The following is an 18,679-nucleotide window of genomic DNA, read 5'->3' as shown; positions in this document are numbered from 1 at the left end:
TCTAAACTGTACTTACTTCTCTGTCACCATAACCCTGGACTCCCTGAGAGCAGGTAAATTTTATTCATTCACAGGATGAGGGACATTGCTGGCCAGGCAGAATTCATTGCCCATCTATAAATGCCCAATGGGTAGTGCAGAGTCTGCTACATTGCTGTGGGTCTGGAGTCACGTGTAGGCCAGACCAGATAAGGGTGGCAGTTTTTCCCCTTCCCCCAAAAGGGGATTGTGAACCAGATGCATTTTTCCCCATCAATCATCAATGGATTCATGGTCATCAATATTTATATTAATTGAATTCAAATTCCACCATTTGCTGTGGGATTTGAACCCAGGTCCTGAGAACATCGTCTGGGTCTCTGGATTAACAGCCCAGTGATAATACCACTAGGCTATCGCCTCCCATGAATGTTTTCATTCAGAGAGTAAAGTACCTTTGGAATTGTCTAACCCAAAGGGCGTTGAGTGCTCTACCATTGATGATATTCAGGGCTATGGTAGTTTTGATCTCTCAGGGTATCAAGAGATGTGGGGAATGAGCAAAAAAATGTGAATCGGGATACGAGAGCAGACATGGAGGAGCAGGCTCTAGGGCTGAATGGTCTATTCCAGCTCCCATTTCTTAACATTCTTACATATAGGCTGCTGTGATGATCGGCTCACATCGAATTCAGAGTTGCTCGGTGCTTTTTTCAGAGCCAATATTATCATCTCTTCCTAACTTGTGTGCTCTTTACTAGGAATGTCAACGTAAACTGGATCATAAACTTGGATTGGACTCATACTTGCTGAAGCCCATTCAACGTTTGACAAAGTACCAGCTGTTACTGAAGGTATGATACCCAGCTGTTGCTGCAGAGCCACAGCAGATTCACAGCCATGCTTGACCCCACTCTGAGACTTACATTTCTGTAGTACCTTTCCCACCCTCCAGCTCTACCACTATGCATTTCAGTCAGGTAAGTATTTTTGTTTGTGAAGGATAGTTGCTGTCATAGTTTAAGAAATGCAGCTACCATCAAACTCCCACAAAGAGCTGTCATAGTTTAAGAAATGCAGCTACCATCAAACTCCCATAAACAGCACTGTGACAACAGCTAGATAATCTGTTTCCAGAGATGCAAAGATTAAATACTGTGCATTGCCAGGCATCAGAAATAAAAACCGAAAGTGCTGGAGAAACTCAGCAGGTGAAGCAACGTCAGTGAGAGAGAAACATGGTTAATGTTTCAGGTCAATGGCCCTTCGTCAGAACTGGAAGAATCTAAGAATGCTGCAGGAAGCTGGAAAGATCACACTTTCCGTTTCTGATAATTCTGGTTCCTCTTTAAAGAAGTTACAGACAATTCTGACCAGAATGTTGTGAATGAATTTGCCTGGGTGTCCCACAGTACTAAAGCAGGCAAATCAATATGAACACAAGCCGATACTGAAGCAAAACATTCCCACTTTATTAGGAGCAAAATTACAATAATCTTTAGTACTAAACATACCATCCCTAATTCTGTTTGTCTGCTTAAGGTTACAATACTTTCCGAGTCTCTTGTATCCTTACTGGGTCACTGTCTCTGTGGCTGTGCGTCTGGGTCTGTGAAATTGCTTTCTTCCTCTATAGATAACAAGGTGTGGAGCTGGATGAACACAGCAGGCCAAGCAGCATCTCAGGAGCGCAAAAGCTGACATTTCGGGCCTAGATCCTTCACCAGAAAAGGGGGATGGGGAGAGAGTTCTGAAATAAATAGGGAGAGAGTGGGAGGCGGATTGAAGATGAATAGAAGAGAAGATAGGTGGAGAGGAGACAGTCTCCTATTATCTCTGCTTTCTTCCTCTGTCTCTCCGATGGTCAACTGGTTTCTGCCCCTTGCCATGCTGTTCTCCTCAGAAGGCCTCAGACGATTCTAGAGACTGAGAGTCGTTCTGAGAGAGAGAGGCCTGCAGGTGAACCCATGTTTTATACCTTTTAAATGGTTTTCTGGAACTTCCTATAGCTGATTGATTGACTTATTTATTGTCGCATGTACCGAAATACAGTGAAAAGTTGTTTACGAGTAGTTCAGGCAGATCATAGTAAACAAAGGATGTACAGATCAAATTGGACTAGAAGCATACAGGTTACATTGCACAGGGCATGCGTTAGGCGAGATCAACATTATTTGAGGCTAGAGAGTCCATTCGTCAGTCTGATAACAGCCGGGAAGAAGCTGTTCCTGAACAGGCTCATGTGCGCATTCACGTTTCTGTATCTACTGCCTGATGGGAGAGGTTCAAGGAGATCATTATCAGGATGTGGTGAGTCTTTGATGTTCTGGCCAATCAGGAAATACATTTAATAGTTTGAAACAGGAGGCAATCAGTTAGACAGCTACTGTAGTTTCTTTGTGTAGCAGGACCCAGTGCCTTTCTGTCATGGCTGTCCTTTGTCTGGTGGATAAGTTGTTAGGGATGACTGTCTGGAATAACTGTTGACTTTTATATTATGATAATGTCATTAACACCTAGTTGTTGTGTCTGGTGTGTAGGATTTGTGATTTCAGAGTTTCATTTGGTCAATATACCCAGCATCCTTTGCTGCTTGGCCAAGTTCGCAATCTATCCGTGTGTTAACCGCCAGGAAACTGCCTAATGATGAAACGTTATTGACCTTGCAGTGTGATCTACTGGAGCTGATGAGGCACTGTACTTCCTTTAGCTGGAAGTGTTTGCATTTGAAGAGGATGTTCAGCCAGAGCGAACTCCCTATGCACAATTCCGGACACAGGACACTCTTCAAAGGAGAACAGCCAGCTCTGTGGCTCCCTGATCACCATCCATCTCTCAACCAAGACCATCCAAAATGAGAAACTCAACTCCTTGCCTGAGGGCTGTTTGTGAGATCCTGCTGCATGCACCTTAGCTGTATGTCTTTCTATGTGAAAGCCTTGGAGAAATTTCAGCAAGAGCTATGATGAAGAACTCAAAATGTGGCGATTGTTCCAGTGTTTACAAGGGGATTCTTTCTTAAAATATAACCTCAAAACTAAACATCATCTGAAAGGGAAAGCAGGATTTTTGTGATAGTTTACATGAATTATGTTGTCCACCGTCTTAACCTTTTTTCTCCTAATTCATTCAAATTTTATTTGAAATTTTGTAAAACTATTATGTTATATACTATTGTAAATAGGAGAGCAGAATAATTTCACACAAGCGTATTTCTTCACTGTTATTTGCAACTGTTCCTAACTCTCAGTAAACAGTAAAAGTTACCAGCTTCATTTGTCCATCAGAACAGCTGCCTTCTCCCTTCATTCATGCTTTAAGTTTTGGCATGTTTCTGTTCTGTTCTGTGCCTCCTCTCGCTTTTCCTTCTCCCAGTCAAACTGCACTGTCTTATAAAGTGGTTTAATAGAGGAGCTCATGCCTAAGAGTAAGGGCCTGAGAAACTGATGTTACAACACACTTGTAGAATCGTACCATATGGAAGGAGGCCATTCAGACCATTGATTTCACACTGACCCTCCAAAAAGTATCCCACCAAGACCCAGCCCCCCTAACCCTATCCACCACACTTACAATTCTTTGGACTGTGAGAGAAAACCCATGCAGACAGGGAGAAAATGTGCAACCTCCACCCCCCCCAACCCAGGCAGTCACCCAAGGATGGAATTGAACCCTGGTCCCTGGTATTGTGAGGTAGCAGTGCTAACCACTGAGCCACCATGCCAATCCAGGACCTGGGAAAGGATTTTCAAACTCCTCCACTTCTAGTCTCTCCACAAAAATTAATGATTTAATCAAAGCACACAAAGTCCCCAGTGAAGGTCCAAGATGGCAGCGCTGGAGTAGCAACTTTCCACTTCTACTGCCTTTATTTTCTTTTTATCTTTTTCTTTCTTTAAAGTCTTTTACCTTTACACCTAGTTTGCTGTAGCATCAGCACGAGTGGGCCTTCGACAGAACGGCAGATGACGATGGTGGGCGTGGGTCTGGGGATCAAAGAACAGAACAATACAGCACAGGAACAGGCCCTTCGGCCCTCCAAGCCTGCGCCGATATGTTTTGTCCTTCCACACCAAAACTGCCTTCACTGACAGGATCCATATCCCTCTGTTTCCTTCCGATTCATGTATTCGTCTGATTGCTTTTTGAAAGCTACTATTGTGTCAGCTTCCACCACCTCCTCTGGCAGTGTGTTCCAGACACTCATCACCCTTTGTGTGCAAAACTTGCCTCGCACATCTCTTTTAAACATCACCCCTTGCACCTTGAATCTGTTTCCCCCAGTAATTTACCCCACCCCCACCCTGGGTCAAAAGCCTCGTACTTTCCACTCTATCCATGCCATTCTCAATCTTATAAACTCCTGTCAGGTCACCCCTCAACCTCCTGTGTTCCAGTGAAAACAAACCCAGTCTGTCCAACTTTTATTCACAGATAAAATTCCCCATACTGGAAAATCTTTTCTGTGCTGTTTCCAAAGTATCCACATCCTTCTGGTAATGTGGTGACCAGAAGTGTACGCAGTATTCCAAGTGTGGCCTGACTAAAGTTCTATAAAGCTGCAGCATTACTGGTCTATCCTTGTACTCAATGCCCCTTCTGATGAAAGTAGCCATGCCATAAGCCCTTTTCACTACCTTACATACCTGCGCTGCTACCTTCAGTGATCTCTGGACCTGCTCACCCAGGTCCCTCTGCATATCAGTACTCTTAAAGGTTTTGCCATTCACTGTATAATTTTCATCTGCACGTGACCTTCCAAAATGCATCACCTCACATTTGTCTGGATTAAACTCCATCTGCCATTTTTTTTGCCCATGCCTCCAACTGATCTATATCCTGCTGTATCCTCTGACAATTCTCTTCACTATCCGCAACTCCGCTAATCTTTGTATTGTCCGAAAACTTACTAATTAAACCAGTTACATTTTCCTCCAAATCATTTATGTAGATCACAAACAGCAGAGGTCCTCGCACTGATCCCTGCGGAATACCACTAGTCAAAGCCCTCCATTGCGAAAAGCAGCTTTCCGCTGCTAACCTCTGTCTCCTATGACTAAGTCAGTTCTGTATCCATCTTGCCAGCTCAACCCTGTTGCCACGTGACTTCACCTTTTGTATCAGTCTACCATGAGGGTCCTTGTCAAAGGCTTTACTGAAGCTCATGTAGACTGCATAAACTGTTTTCTTCATGTCAATTATCTTTGTTACCTCTTTTAAAAACTCGATCAAGTTATTAACGCATGACTCCCCCCCCCCCGCACAAAACCATGCAGTCTATCACTAGTAAGTCCGTTTGCTTCTTAATGCATATCGATCTTGTCCCTGAGAACCTTTTCCAATAATTTCCTGACTGAGTCCGAGTAAATGATGAAGGAGGAGGCATCCAGTGATGGCAGCAGCAACACCAGATTGAGGCAGTGTGGCTGTATCCCAGACGGAGGTCTCCTGAAGAGTGAGTGGTGAGCAGGCTCTAAGCTTAACTCCGTGTCCAGACTCGCATGTTGAGCTGAGGCTCCAGGTCCACAGCTAGGCCTGGAGAGCAGTGAGTACAGGCCAATGCAGGACGCTGCGGCACTGGCAGAGGCAGCATTCGCGAAATGGTCCCAGGGCAAACGCACAGCACCAGTGGCATTAGATGGAGGTGCGATGGCACCTGAGAATGATGACTGTATTTTCCAGCAGCAGCAGTGCAGTGAAGTGCAGTCGCTGCAGTGTTGTCAGTTTAGCAGCATGGACTCGAGGATCAGGGTGGTGAGGCCTGGATCCAGGCCTAGGGCTGGAAGCGGGAACTGTTCCAAGCTATAAACCGAAGACTATATGATGAACTTTATTGCTTTATTTTTCTGCCTCTATACCCTGTGTTTTGGTTTATTTTCTGTATTTTAAGATGGCACTGGAGAGTGGCAATACTGAACAACACATTTCACTATATTTGTAATAAATACACATGACAATAAATAAATGAAAGCAAATGATAGGATCAGGTGAAAAAAAATCCCTGTCTAATTTCCTGTACTTCACAAGAACTGCTGTCTATGACAAAGCAGTACATTCTAATGTCAAGTAAACAGCTATGAACTATCAACACAAAGATCTACTAGTTACAACTCTAACCCCGAGTAAAAACACCAGCATTAGACACCCACAGACACAGACAAAAAAAGTTACTTTTGTGGATGAAAATGAAAACAGCTTGGATGCACAGTTCACAGGGTTTGTTGGGAAGTTCCTTTTGGCTTGACAGGATTTGCTTCTCTTCACTTTCCTTTCTCGCTTCCTGATCTTCCTTGCAGGAGGCACTGAGCAATTGATGCACAGACTGTGAAGTCTCTTCGTTCCTGGTTAGTGGCAACAGCTTACAGCAACTGTTGGGAGAAGATAACTGGCTTTCTCTAAGTTTAAGATACATTTACTGCAGAGAGAGAGAGACACACAGTCTGTCCTTCCAGCAATCTAAAGGCTTTCTAGCTGCATTGTTTATACCCACAAGCAGTTCAGCTACCCAGGAACAATCAGTGATTTGTCAGTAGGTATTGTGGCCACTGTGATAGGTCACAATTAGACAAAACCGAATCACCTACTTGTTCCCAATCAAATCACTCTCAGCATACATTCCTGTGGTGCTGTGCCATCTACAAACATCATCCAGCCTCCCAGGCTACCAATTACTTGAACAAAGCAGTTGTCTAAGTACCACACACTGAGTTTCAGTAAATTGTTCTTGAAAGTGCATCAATTCCTTCCACACTCCTTGGTTTTAAAAAGTCTTTTTTAATTAACATTGTTAGTCCACAATCAAAATGATGCAGTCTTAAGCCTGATAACATGTGAACGTAGATGATCCTCTGCTCTTTTACGGAAGCACCAACCATCCAAAAACATGCTTTGAAGTGTAACTCTTTGAGCTGATTTCATATTTCTCTGAAGTAATTTGCAAATTACTGTCTCCTGGCAGGAATTATTGAAGTTCAGCAGTAATGGCGAGGGAACCCAGGAGTTGCAGGAAGCGCTCACTGCCATGTTGAACTTACTAAAGTCAGTAAATGACTCCATGCACCAAATTGCTATCACAGGATATAATGTGAGTGCCTCTTTGGGAAGGGGTGACCTACCGTTAATATCAATTAATCAAATAACATTCATTTATTCCAATATTTTTGAGCTTGTGCATGCAAATTTCTGTTTCTGTTTATGATATCTTCTTATGTTAATTCAGCTCTGGTGGATTTTTGGATATGATAGCATACTCATCAAATTATTGGACTATTAATTTAAGATTTGGACTAATAATTTGCTGGGAAATTTATATTCAATTAAATAGACCTGGAATTAAAAAGCAACCTTCAGTACCTGTAATCATGATACTACTGGATTGTTGTAAAAACCTATTTGGATCGCTAATGTCCATCAGAGAAGGAAACTGCACTCCCTTTACACATCCCTTTCCCACCAGGAGGGTCGGAGGACACTTCACTTCTTCCTGAAGCAAACACCTGCACCATCCCCACCACCACCACCCTCCTCCGCTTGGCCAACCTTGTCCTCACCCCCAACAACTTCTCTTTTAACTGCTGTCATTTTCTTCAGGTAAGAGGCATTGCCATGGGTACCCGCATGGGCCCTGGTTATGCCTTTCTCTTCGTGGGGTAGGTGGAACATTCCTTGTTCCAGTCCTATTCCAGCCCCACCCATCACTTTTTCTCCAATGCATCAATGATATCATCAGTGCTGTTTCCTTTCTCATTTGGAATTGGGAAAATTCATTGATTTTTGCCTCCAGTTTTCATCCTGTCCTCATTTCCACCTGGTCTGACTCCTCCCTTCCCTATCTGGACATTTCTGTTTCCATTTCTGGGGATAGACTGGCCACTAATATCCATTACAAACCCACTGACTCCCACAGCGACCTATACATCCTCACACCCTGCTTCCTATAAAGACTCCATCCCATTCTCTCAGTTCCACCGTCTCCGTCGCATATGTTCAGATGAGGCCAACTTCGACAAGGGAGACCTTGAAATGTCCACCTTCATCCTCAACCAGGGATTCCCTAGCTCCGTTGTCGACAGGGCTCTCAACCAGGTCCGACCCATTTCCTGCACTTCCGCCCTCACTCCATCCCACCAGCATCCACATCCAGAACAAAAACAAAGTTGCTGGAAAAACTCAACAGGTCTGGCGGCATCTATGAAGGAAAAAACAAGAGTTAACATTTTGCATCCGGTGACCCTTCCTCAGAACAGGTCCATCCTGAACATGAACACATCCAGAAGATCATCAGATGCCATTTCTGCCACCTCCAATGAGATGCCCCCACCAGACACACATTCCTCTCTCTTCCCTTGTCTGCCTTCCTACATTTGTTGCTCACAATGTGGTCTCTTCAACATTGGTGAAACGAAGCGTAGACTGGGTGACCACTTCACAGAATATCTATGTTCTGCTTGAAAAAAGAACTTGGCCTGCTGTGTTCATCCAGCTTCACACTTTGTTATCTTGGATTCTTCAGCACCTGCAGTTCCCATTATCTCTGACCTGAACTACCTGTTGCCTGCTGCTACAACACACCACCCTGTTCCCTGGCCAACACCTCTGTGTCTCTGGCTTCCTGCAGTGCTCCTGCGAAGCTCAGCATGAGCTGGAAGAAAACCACCTCATTTTCCACTTAGGGATCCTGCAGCCCTCCGGACTCAATATCGAGTTCAATAATTTTAGGGCCTAAACTGTCCCATATCCCAGCCCCATACTGCACACACCATCACACTATCACATAGCCTTACATTACACACTTCCTATTGTTAGTCATTAACAGTCCCCATTGACAGCTATTCATCCTCTCAGCCAGATCGTTACCAACTCCGTTGTCCAACTGTTCTTCTCTGTCTTTTAGCTCTATCCTATTGCTTAATCCATAGCCACTCTCCCTATCTTCTGCATATAAACTGACGTGTTCCCAGCCACCACCGTTTCTGAGGAAGGGTCACCAGACCCGAAACATTAACTCTGATTTTTTTCTTCGCAGATGCTGCCAGACCTGCTGAGCTTTTTCAGCAATTTCTGTTTTTGTTCCTGATTTACAGCATCCGCTGTTCTTTTGGTTTTTAACTGCCATCCTTACCTGGTCTGGCCTTTATGTGACTCCAGGCCCACAGCAATGTGGTTGACTGTTAACTGTCCACTGAGCAATTAGGGATGGACAATGAATGCTGCCTGGTCAGTGATGCCCCCATCCTGTGATTAAATAAAAAAGTCACACTTCTTTTGGGTCTTAAGGTATTTTTAGGATTTAAGGCTTTTCATCCGTGTTGACTTCTAGAATTCTTCCTCTCTCAAGAGTTAGAGTGTCTCATTCATCTCTCTGTAGGGTCCAGTACTTTTCTTGATTCATCCTATTCCCCTTGAGAAGGTGATGATGAGCCACCTCCTTGAACCACTATGTGTAGGGAGACCCACAGTGCTGTTGATGAGGGATGTGGTGCCAATTAGTCGAGCAGCTTTGTCCTGGATTGTGTAGAGCTTTTTGAGTGTCATTGGAGCTGTACCCATCCAGGCAAGTGGGGACTCCACCATCATACCCCTGCCTTGTGCCTTGTAGATGGTAGGAAGGCTTTGGGGAGTCATGAGGTGAGTTATACACTGCAGGATGCCTAGCCTCTGACCTGCTCTTGTAGCTACTATGGTTATATTGGTTGGTCTGGTTCACGTTCAGGTCAATGGTAGCCCCCACCCCCCGGTTGTTAGTCACGGAGGATTTAACGATGGAGATGCCATTGAATGTTAAGGGGCAATAATTAGATTGCCTTTTGCTGGAGATGGTCATTGCCCAACATTTGTATGGCATGAATGTTACTTGCCGCTTGTTGTCTCAAGCCTGGATATTGTCCAGGTCTTGTTGCATTTGGATATGGGGTGTTTCAGTATCTGATGAGTTATGAATGATGTTGGATATTATGCAATCATTCATGAAAATCCCCACTCCTGACCTTGTAATGGACGGAAGGTCATTGATGAAGCAGTTAAAGATGTTTGGGCCTAGGACACTATACTGAGGAACTCCTGCAGAGATATCCTGGAGCTGAAAATAACATCGAACGAGCATAACCATCTTCCTATGTGCCAGGTGTGATTCCAACCGGCAGAGAGTTTGCCCCATTGATTTTAGTTTTGCTAGGGGCCCCTTAAATTTGGCCACACTTGGTCGGGCACATTCTGAAGGGCTTTCACTCTCACCTCACCTGGAATTCACCTCTTTTGTCCATGTTTGAACCAAGGCTTCAATGAGATCAGAAGCTGAATAAGCATAGTTTGAGAGCACTGCCAATGACCTATCCCATCACTTCATTGGTGATTGAGAGTGAACTAGGGCTGGACTACTATTGTTGGATTGTTTTCGGGACCCTTAGCCTTTACAGTATCCAGTGCTTCCAACTATTTCTTGCTATCAAGTGGACTGAATCGAATTGGCCTAGGACTGGTATCTGTAATGTTGGGGATCAGCAGAGGAGGCCAAGATAGATCATCCGCTCAGCACTTATGGCTAAATATTATTGCCTTTGTTTTGACACTGATGTGCTGGGCTGTTCCATCATTGAGAATGGGGATATTTGTGGAGCCTCCTCCTCCTCCAGTAAGTTGTTTAATTGCCCACTACCATTCACGACTGGACGTGGCAGGGCTGCAGAGCTTAGATCTGATCCGTTGGTTGTGGGATCGCTGAGCTGTATTTATTGCTTACTGCTTTTGCTATTTGGCTAGGGGTACTATGTTGCAACTTCACCAAGGGATTAGTACCTCATGTCTAGCTATGCTGAGTACTGCCTGTGGCCCTCCTGCACTCTCCAGTGAATGAAGGTTGGTGCCCAGCTGATAGTAATGGTATGGTGGGGAATACACTAAGATATTTTTGTGAAAGGTGTGAATTGAGTAAAAGAGATAATAGACATAAACACTGCAGGGGCGCCTTCAGCAGTGAACCACCACCTTCCTAAGGGCAGTTAGGGATGAGCAAGAAATATGGGACCATCTCGTGTCAGATCAAGAATACACTTTTCTTTTAAAAAAAAGGCACTTGAAAAGTATCTCTGAAATGCTCATCATGACTGTGAAACATGTAAATTTTATATTGATTATTAATTAATTTTGTTAATATTGTACTGTGGAATCTAAACAGAGGAATGATTTAAAGGTTTTGATTGACAGGGCAACCTGGAAGAATTTGGTCCACTTTTGATGCAGGGCTCTTTCAACATCTGGATCAACCACAAGAAAGGTCCCACCAAGATGAAGGACCTTGCTCGCTTCAAACCCATGCAGCGCCATCTGTTCCTTCACGAGACTGCCCTTCTGTTCTGTAAGAAGCGGGAGGAGCATGGAGAAGGTTATGACAAAGCACCTTCTTACAGTTTCAAACATTTCTTAAAAGTAAGACAGAGGGTCTGACTGTTTGCTGTTGTGTCATTGTTCTTGTGGTAAATTCAGTGTTCCTGTGCCCCCAGGTGGCTATTTCGTGCAAGAGCTCTTCTGTGAGAGAGCCCCAGCTCTAGCCCATTCCCCAGCTATTTTTGTCAAATTCTACATTGTGGAAGCAGACTATTTAGCCCATTGAATCCACACTGCCCCTCCAAAGAGCTTCTTACTTAGACCCAGCCCCCACCCCTATCCCTGCATCCCCCAAGGCTACTCCATTCAACTGGCACATCCTAGGCAGTTTAGCATGGCCAATCCACCTAACCTGGGCATCTTTGGATCGTGGGAGGAAACCCACACAGATACAGGGAGAATGTGCAAACTGCACCCAAGGCTGGAATCGAACCCAGGTCCCTGATACTGTGAAACAGCAGTGCTAATCACTAAGCCACTGTGCCGGCTCTATATCTCCATTCACTGCTTCCTCCAAACTAACTTTACCCGTAGGACAGAACACTGGCAGCCCACTGGCCATTTGGTGCCTGCAGGGAATTGATTATTCACAGGATTGGCTCAATGCCTTCAGGTCTTCCTCTTCACAGAGTAAATGTGCACTGTTACTTTCACAGCTCACAAACCACAGAGCGTGGACGATGTGATTCTTAAAAGGTTTGCTGGTGATTTGAGTGGGTAAAGATCTTGTCTGTGAGTTAGAAGTTCATGTGCCCAAGCCCCACTCCAAAGATCTGAGCGATGTAATCCACACCCACACACCCAATGCTAATACTGAAGGAGTGCTATGGGGCAGGGGGTGAATATGGAGCAGTCAAGCCAAAGCCCAGTCTGCCCTCATGGGGATGGAAGACATTCCATGATGCTATTGGAACAACCATAGGGGAGTTTTCCCCTCAGTCCTAACCAATAGTTATCACCCCCTGCATGTCCTGTGAGCCATCATTTTGCAGCTCATGTAATTGGTCTACATGCATATTGGCTGCCGTGTTTCTCCATGTTATGACATTGACAACGTGTTCAAATGTGTTTCACTGACCGTGAAGCACTTTTGGATTCTATAATCAGCTGCTTCATGTTGCAAACTAGATTTTAATTCAGCAAGAGTGCAATTGGGCTTTGCTTTTGAAAATGTGAGGGTAAGGAAGGGAAACGTTCCTGTCAGGAGGAGTATTGGCCCAGATTTTGTGGTCATTGATGAAACAAGTTCACTGAGCCAGAATCAAGTTGGCTACAGGATCTAGCCATCCCAGTTGAGTGATTTCCCCCTGGGCTAACAGTTGGTACCAAGTCAATGGGGTCTCCAGGTCTGCCACAGGATTGATGACATCAAACAGAGTAAACCAACAATTATTACAGGACAGACAAAATGGGTACCTTCTTTTAAACGCCTTTATCCTGCATATATTCCTATAAACAAGTCTGAAGTTTCCTTTCACATTAGTTTCCAGTCTCTTGCATACTCCTACTTTGCTTCATGCTTTTTTGTCTTTGTGCTCCCAGTCTGAAACTCCTGTCTTCACCGTGGTTCTCCGTAGTGTTTTGTACCTGACATCTGAATATGCCTTTTTTTAAAACCTTAATTCCAAACTCCCTTGTCATTCCACATGCTCTGGATTTGTTTGCCTGACCTTTCCCTTTCAAGGGAGTATGTTTTAACTGTGCCCATGCTATCTCTTTGAACATATTGTTCCACTGCCACCAACCTTTGGATCTGGGCTGGTTAATTTAGAGCCATTCATATCCAGTTTCATCAACGCTGTTTAGGACAAAAGTAATTTACATGAAGTTTCATCATTAACAGGAAAATAACTTTTTTGTAAACAATCTTATTCCTTGACAAATGGCAGAGAAAACCCCTCTTCCCCCCCTCCCCCCAAACCACTATGCAACTTCAACAATATTCCTTTAAAACCCCAAGCATATACACATTCGTAACGGAAAGGCCAGCAAAAGGCAGACATTTGACACAAACATTATGTTTGGAAAATATAGAACTATAAAAAATAAAACTAAAAATAAAAATAAAAAGTTTTAGCGAGGATGACCCACTGTTGTCTATGGGTTGATGTTCAGTCTTTGATTGATCATGTCGACCTAAATCTCTTTACATGTCAGAAATCTTTCTTCTAAACATTGTTTTATTTGCTCTTTTCACCCACACCAAGATGGCGAGAGGGATGTTTGTGTTTTCCAGGCCTCAATTATTTTGGCTACACAGTTCTCACAAGTCTGTAGCAAACTGTAGCATGACCAATCTGAGTGCTGTTGTCAGGCAGTCTTTCCTTAATCCAGTAACTCTTGGTGCCTTTCAATTGTGTAACTTTCCCACTGCTCCAAAAGCAATGCTGTTTTGTACAGCTAAAAACGAACGCCACATTTTATTTAAGTTGCAAAACAGTTCTGGTATTTAAAACAGTATCCAACATCAATTAATTTTATTCCCAAAAAGGGAAAATAATTGTGCCCCCTTATAGCAGGACTAATGATTCCACAACTATCGGAACAGATTTAGTCTCTGAAGTCCTGCCACAGCCAGCTGTGAATCTTGATGGACAAGTAAACCAGCAGGAAATGGAAGACGATCCACAAATATCCCCATCCTCAATGATGGTGGAGCCCAGAATATTAATGCAAAGAAAAAGGCAGAATATTTCGCAACAGTATTTAGCCAGAAATGCCAAGTGGATGATCCACCTTGGCTTCCTCTAGTGGTCCCAAGCATTACAGATATTAGATATGAGGTGGCACGGTGGCTCAGGGATTAGCATTGCTGCCTCACAGCACCAGGGACCTGGGTTCGATTTCACCTTTGGGTGACTGTCTCTGTGGAGTTTGCATGTTCTCCCTGTGTTTGCATGAGTGTGCTCCAGTTTTCTCCCACAGTCCAAAGATGTGCACTTTAGGGTGGATTGGCCATGCTCAATTGCCTGTAGTGTTCAGGAATGTGTAAATTGGTGGGTTACAGGGGGATGGGCCTGGGTGGGATGCTCTGAGGTTTGGGGTGGACTTGTTGGGCCAAAGAGCCTGTTTCCACACGGTAGGGATTCCATTATCTTCTGTGATCAGTCTTCAGCCAATTTGATTCACTCCATATGATATGGGTTGGAGATACTGGCTACTGCAAAGGCTATGGGCCCTGACAACATTCTGGCAATAGTACTGAAGACTTATGCTCCAGAACCTGCTTCTCCCCTCTCTAAGCTGTCCCAGTACTGGCATCTACCCAACAGTGGGGAAAATTGCTTAGGTATATTCTCTACACAAAAAGCGGGACAAATCCAGTCCAACCAATTACTCCCCTCCCACCCATTAGTCTACAGGACTTGTGATAGGATTAAGATTAAAAAAAACTGAAATCACAGGAACAACTTTGGAAAATGAATTAAAATGTTGTTTCTTTTTATTACGATGAATTATGATGTCATTTACCAAACAAAAGAAATCTTTTCAGTGCTAGTATGGGTGAACAGTAATTATGGAGTTAGTATATCTGTAACATTCAACAAGGTGTATGTTTTCAAGATTTCTTTAGCGTAAAGTGAAAGTTTTCATCAATTAATCGATGTATAGATTCCCCTTTGCTTCCTGCCAGTGGTAGGGAGGTGAGGTCACTGTGGCTAATCCCAACCTCAGTTCCACATTTCCACCTACCCATGATAACCTTTCACCCCCTTGTTTACCAGAAACCTAGCTACCTCTGTCTTACAGATATGTAAAGGCTTTGCTTCTCCCTCAACCCGCAGTTGATGAAGCGAGTTTCTAAACCTCACAGCAATCGCTGTGAATGCGCAGATATCAGATATCAGTTTCAGTGAAGTGATGACAGCGAGTGTAGATGGATTCACCATGGAATCGATGTCAATGTTGTCAGTTTAATAATTCTGACTCAGAGCAAGAAAGCACTAGCCTTTTGCGAATGCTTCTGGTAACTATTGACCCATTGTTATTACATTTACGCAGGAACATACAAACATAAATAGGCCATCCAGCCTTCAAACGTGTTCTGCCTTTCAGTGAGATCATGGTTGATCTGTGGCCTCACTCCATGTATTTGCCTTTGGCCCATGTCCCTTAATACCTTTCCTTAACAAAAAAAATTGACCTCAGATAGAAAATTAACTATTGATCCTGCATCCAATGCCATTTGTGGAAGAGTGTCCCAAACATCTGCCACCCTTTGTTAAGTGCTTCATAACATCTCTCCTGAATGGTCTGGCCCTAATTCTCAGACAAAGCCCCTAGTTCTAGAACCCCCAGTCAGTGAAAATAGTTATTCTACTCTGTCTTTTCCTGTTAATATCTTAAAGACATTGATCAAATCACCCGTTAAACTTCTAAATTCTAGAGAAAACTGGTCTAATTTGTATGATCTCTTCATAACTTAAGCCCTGTAGTCCAGATATTATTCTTGTAAACCTACACTGTACTCCCTCCAGGGCCAGTATAGCCTTCCTAATGTATGATGCCCAGATGGCCTCATGGTATTCCAAGAGGCATCTGACCAGAATTTTTGTAGAGTTGCATATTTCAAAGATACTGTGTACAGATCTAATGCTGTGACTTGCAGCTGAGAAAAAACTGGAGGAACATTAATATTTCTGGTGTTTCATTTGTCAGATGAGCGCTGTCGGGATCACAGAGAATGTTAAAGGAGATCAGCGGAAGTTTGAAGTCTGGAATAGCGGCCGTGAAGAAGTGTATCTCATTCAAGTGAGTTTGTTACAATCGGAAGGCATTGAATGGGTTTGTGAGATTAGACTTGCTTCTAACTACAGGGGTCAACTATTCCTTCTTTTAAAAATATCCTTGCAGTGTAGACATGCATGCAAATTTATTGCTTGTCCCTAGTTGCTCTTGCAAGGGTAGACGGTGAGCTGCCTTGAACCGCTGCAGTCCATGTGCTATAGGTTGACCCACAATGCCTTTTAGGGAGAGAATTCCAGGATTTTGACCCAGCGACAGTGAAGGAACAGTGATATATTTCCAAGTCAGGATGGTGGGTATCTTGGAAGGGAACTTGCAGGGGTTGGTGTTCCCAAGACCTTCCAGATGGAAGTGGTTGGAGCTTAAGAGGTGCTGTCACATGATATTTGTTGAGTTTCTGGAATCTATCTTTCATTTAGATCCACTGACAGCATTTGAGAGACGAAAGTATATTTGCTGTTGCTTTGCAAACTCAAATTGAGCTTGAGAATCCAGCTAGTAATATCTCCTTAGTAGCCTTTATGGGCCAGATTCTAATACATATCCAAAACGAGGTTTCATCATTATTGCTTCAGTTTGATTTAGCCTTCTCACCCATTCCCCAGGAGGGGAACTGATGGCCCTAACGGTTTGGTTGCTAGACTATTAACCCAGAGACTTGGGAAAAGCTCTGAGAACCATGGGTTCAAATCCTGTCATTGGCAGATAATAGAATTTGAATTCAGTAAAGAATTTGGAATTAAGAGTCTAATGTTGACCATGAAATTGTTTTTGATTATCTGGGGAAGAAAAAAAGTACATCGAGTTCACTAATGTCCTTTCGGGAAGGAAACAGCCATCCTTACCTGGTCTGGCCGACATGTGACTCCAGACCCACAGCAATGTGGTTGACTCTTAACTGCCCTCTGGGCAATCAGGGATGGGCAATAAATGCCTAACTAGTAATGCCCTCATCCTGTGAATGAATTTTGATGGTAGAGCTGAGGTCTTCTCTCCAGACCTTGCCCTTCAGTAATTGTAATTGCTCCTTCTTCAAAGCTGCCTTGCGTGGAGAGTTTCCACATTCCTGGGATGCCGATAGATAGCAGTCCTGGTGACACATTCCATAGAAGCAGTAGTGGAACCAATGTGAGATCAAGGCCTGGAGTGTGGCCTGAAGTCCCCAAATGGAAACAATTCTCCATAAAGAAATGTTTGCTCATTTCCAAAGCTGGTTTGAGAGAGAGGGAGAGAGTTGGAGGTGGTGGAGCCAGATACACTGTTGAACTTTTTCACCCAGTCTAGCTGTATGCAGCCTCCCTTGCCAGCCAAGCAGCCTTGCTCATGGTACCATCACTTAACATTGAAATGCAACGTTCCCCTGACCCCAAGGATATCAGCAGAAGTTTGCTGTGGATCACCTGGATCGCTGAATCTGGGAAATACATGTCATGGATTCCCGAGGACAATGTGTTAAAAACAGGTTCAGATCCTCTAGATACAGCCTCTAATGTCACTGCCCTTAATCGACTCACCACTGCTTATAACCATTGGCTTAATTGACCTTATCTGAAATAAACCCAGGTTTTAGTATTGCTGGAAATGTTGACATTTATTGACCATTGTTCAGTGCCCTAATTGGATGGTGATTAGACCATCTTCAAATTGTTGGAAAAACCATTTTTAAAAAGTTTTAATATTTGGAAATGAATGTTCTGGTCATTCTAGAGCACTGTTTTGAGGAATGCAAACAAGCCAAATCAATATGAGCCATTCACAAGTTCTACTAATCTTTTTTCCTTCCGGTGTGAAATTCTTTACAATGACTTGATGCACCAAAGTGCCTTGCCAGGCCCGTTAGATTGGAGTTGCCCATGTAGATGTAAATCTAACATTGTAAATGGGCCCAGATCAACAGGTTTATTTCTCTAAGTTCTCTTAGGACCTCTCCCTAAGACTGACTCTAAGACAGTGAGCCAGAGATAACAAAGTGTGAAGCTGGATGAACGCAGCAGGCCAAGCAGCATCTTAGGAGCACAAAAGCTGACGTTTTGGGCCTAGACCGTTCATCAGAAAAGGGGCAGGGGGAGAGGGTTCTGAAATAAATAGGGAGGGGGGGGCAGATCGAAGATAGATAGATAGAGGAGAAGACAGGTGGAGAGGAGACAAACCAGTCAAACAGGCGGGGATGGCCTGGTTTGCTTCAGGACATGGTCGAGCAGTTTCAAGGCCGCAGAGAGGTTCATCCAGCCGTACACTTTGTTAGTTCCACACTTTGTTATCTCTGCTTGGACTGCTGTGTTCATCCAGCCCCACAACCTTACTGAAGCTTCTTCCAGGGATGCCTAACCTGAAGAAGTTACCCTCCACCCTCCAGACAAACCTCAGGGGATCTCTCTCCCACTGCACCTCTCTTGCTATCTCTTCAGCCTTGAATCTGCTCGACCATGTCCTGAAGCAAACCAGGCCATCCCCGCCCCTTTAACTTGTCTGTATCCTCTCCACCTATCTTCTCCTCTATCAATCTTCAATCCGCAACCCCCACCCATTTATTTCAGAATCCTCTCCCCCTCCCCCTTTTCTGATGAACGGG

The 18,679-nt window shown here is 43.9% G+C and overlaps 1 protein-coding gene across 3 annotated transcripts in view; it reads left to right on the top strand.

Moving 5' to 3' along the window:
• Window positions 1-18,679, top strand: part of mcf2a (MCF.2 cell line derived transforming sequence a) — a 177,637-nt gene that overhangs the window by 131,272 nt on the left and 27,686 nt on the right. For all 3 annotated transcript variants that reach the window (XM_059651320.1, XM_059651319.1, XM_059651321.1), the window contains 4 exons: window positions 741-833; window positions 6,938-7,063; window positions 11,182-11,403; window positions 16,021-16,113. In XM_059651320.1, coding sequence (XP_059507303.1) covers window positions 741-833; window positions 6,938-7,063; window positions 11,182-11,403; window positions 16,021-16,113 — 534 coding nt within the window. The remainder of the gene's footprint in view (window positions 1-740; window positions 834-6,937; window positions 7,064-11,181; window positions 11,404-16,020; window positions 16,114-18,679) is intronic.

The sequence above is a fragment of the Stegostoma tigrinum genome, chromosome 15 (genome assembly GCF_030684315.1).
Source record: "Stegostoma tigrinum isolate sSteTig4 chromosome 15, sSteTig4.hap1, whole genome shotgun sequence".
Lineage (NCBI taxonomy): Eukaryota > Metazoa > Chordata > Chondrichthyes > Orectolobiformes > Stegostomatidae > Stegostoma > Stegostoma tigrinum.
The sequence above is the reverse complement of the archived record's forward strand: the minus strand, read 5'-3'. Positions and strand labels throughout refer to the sequence as shown.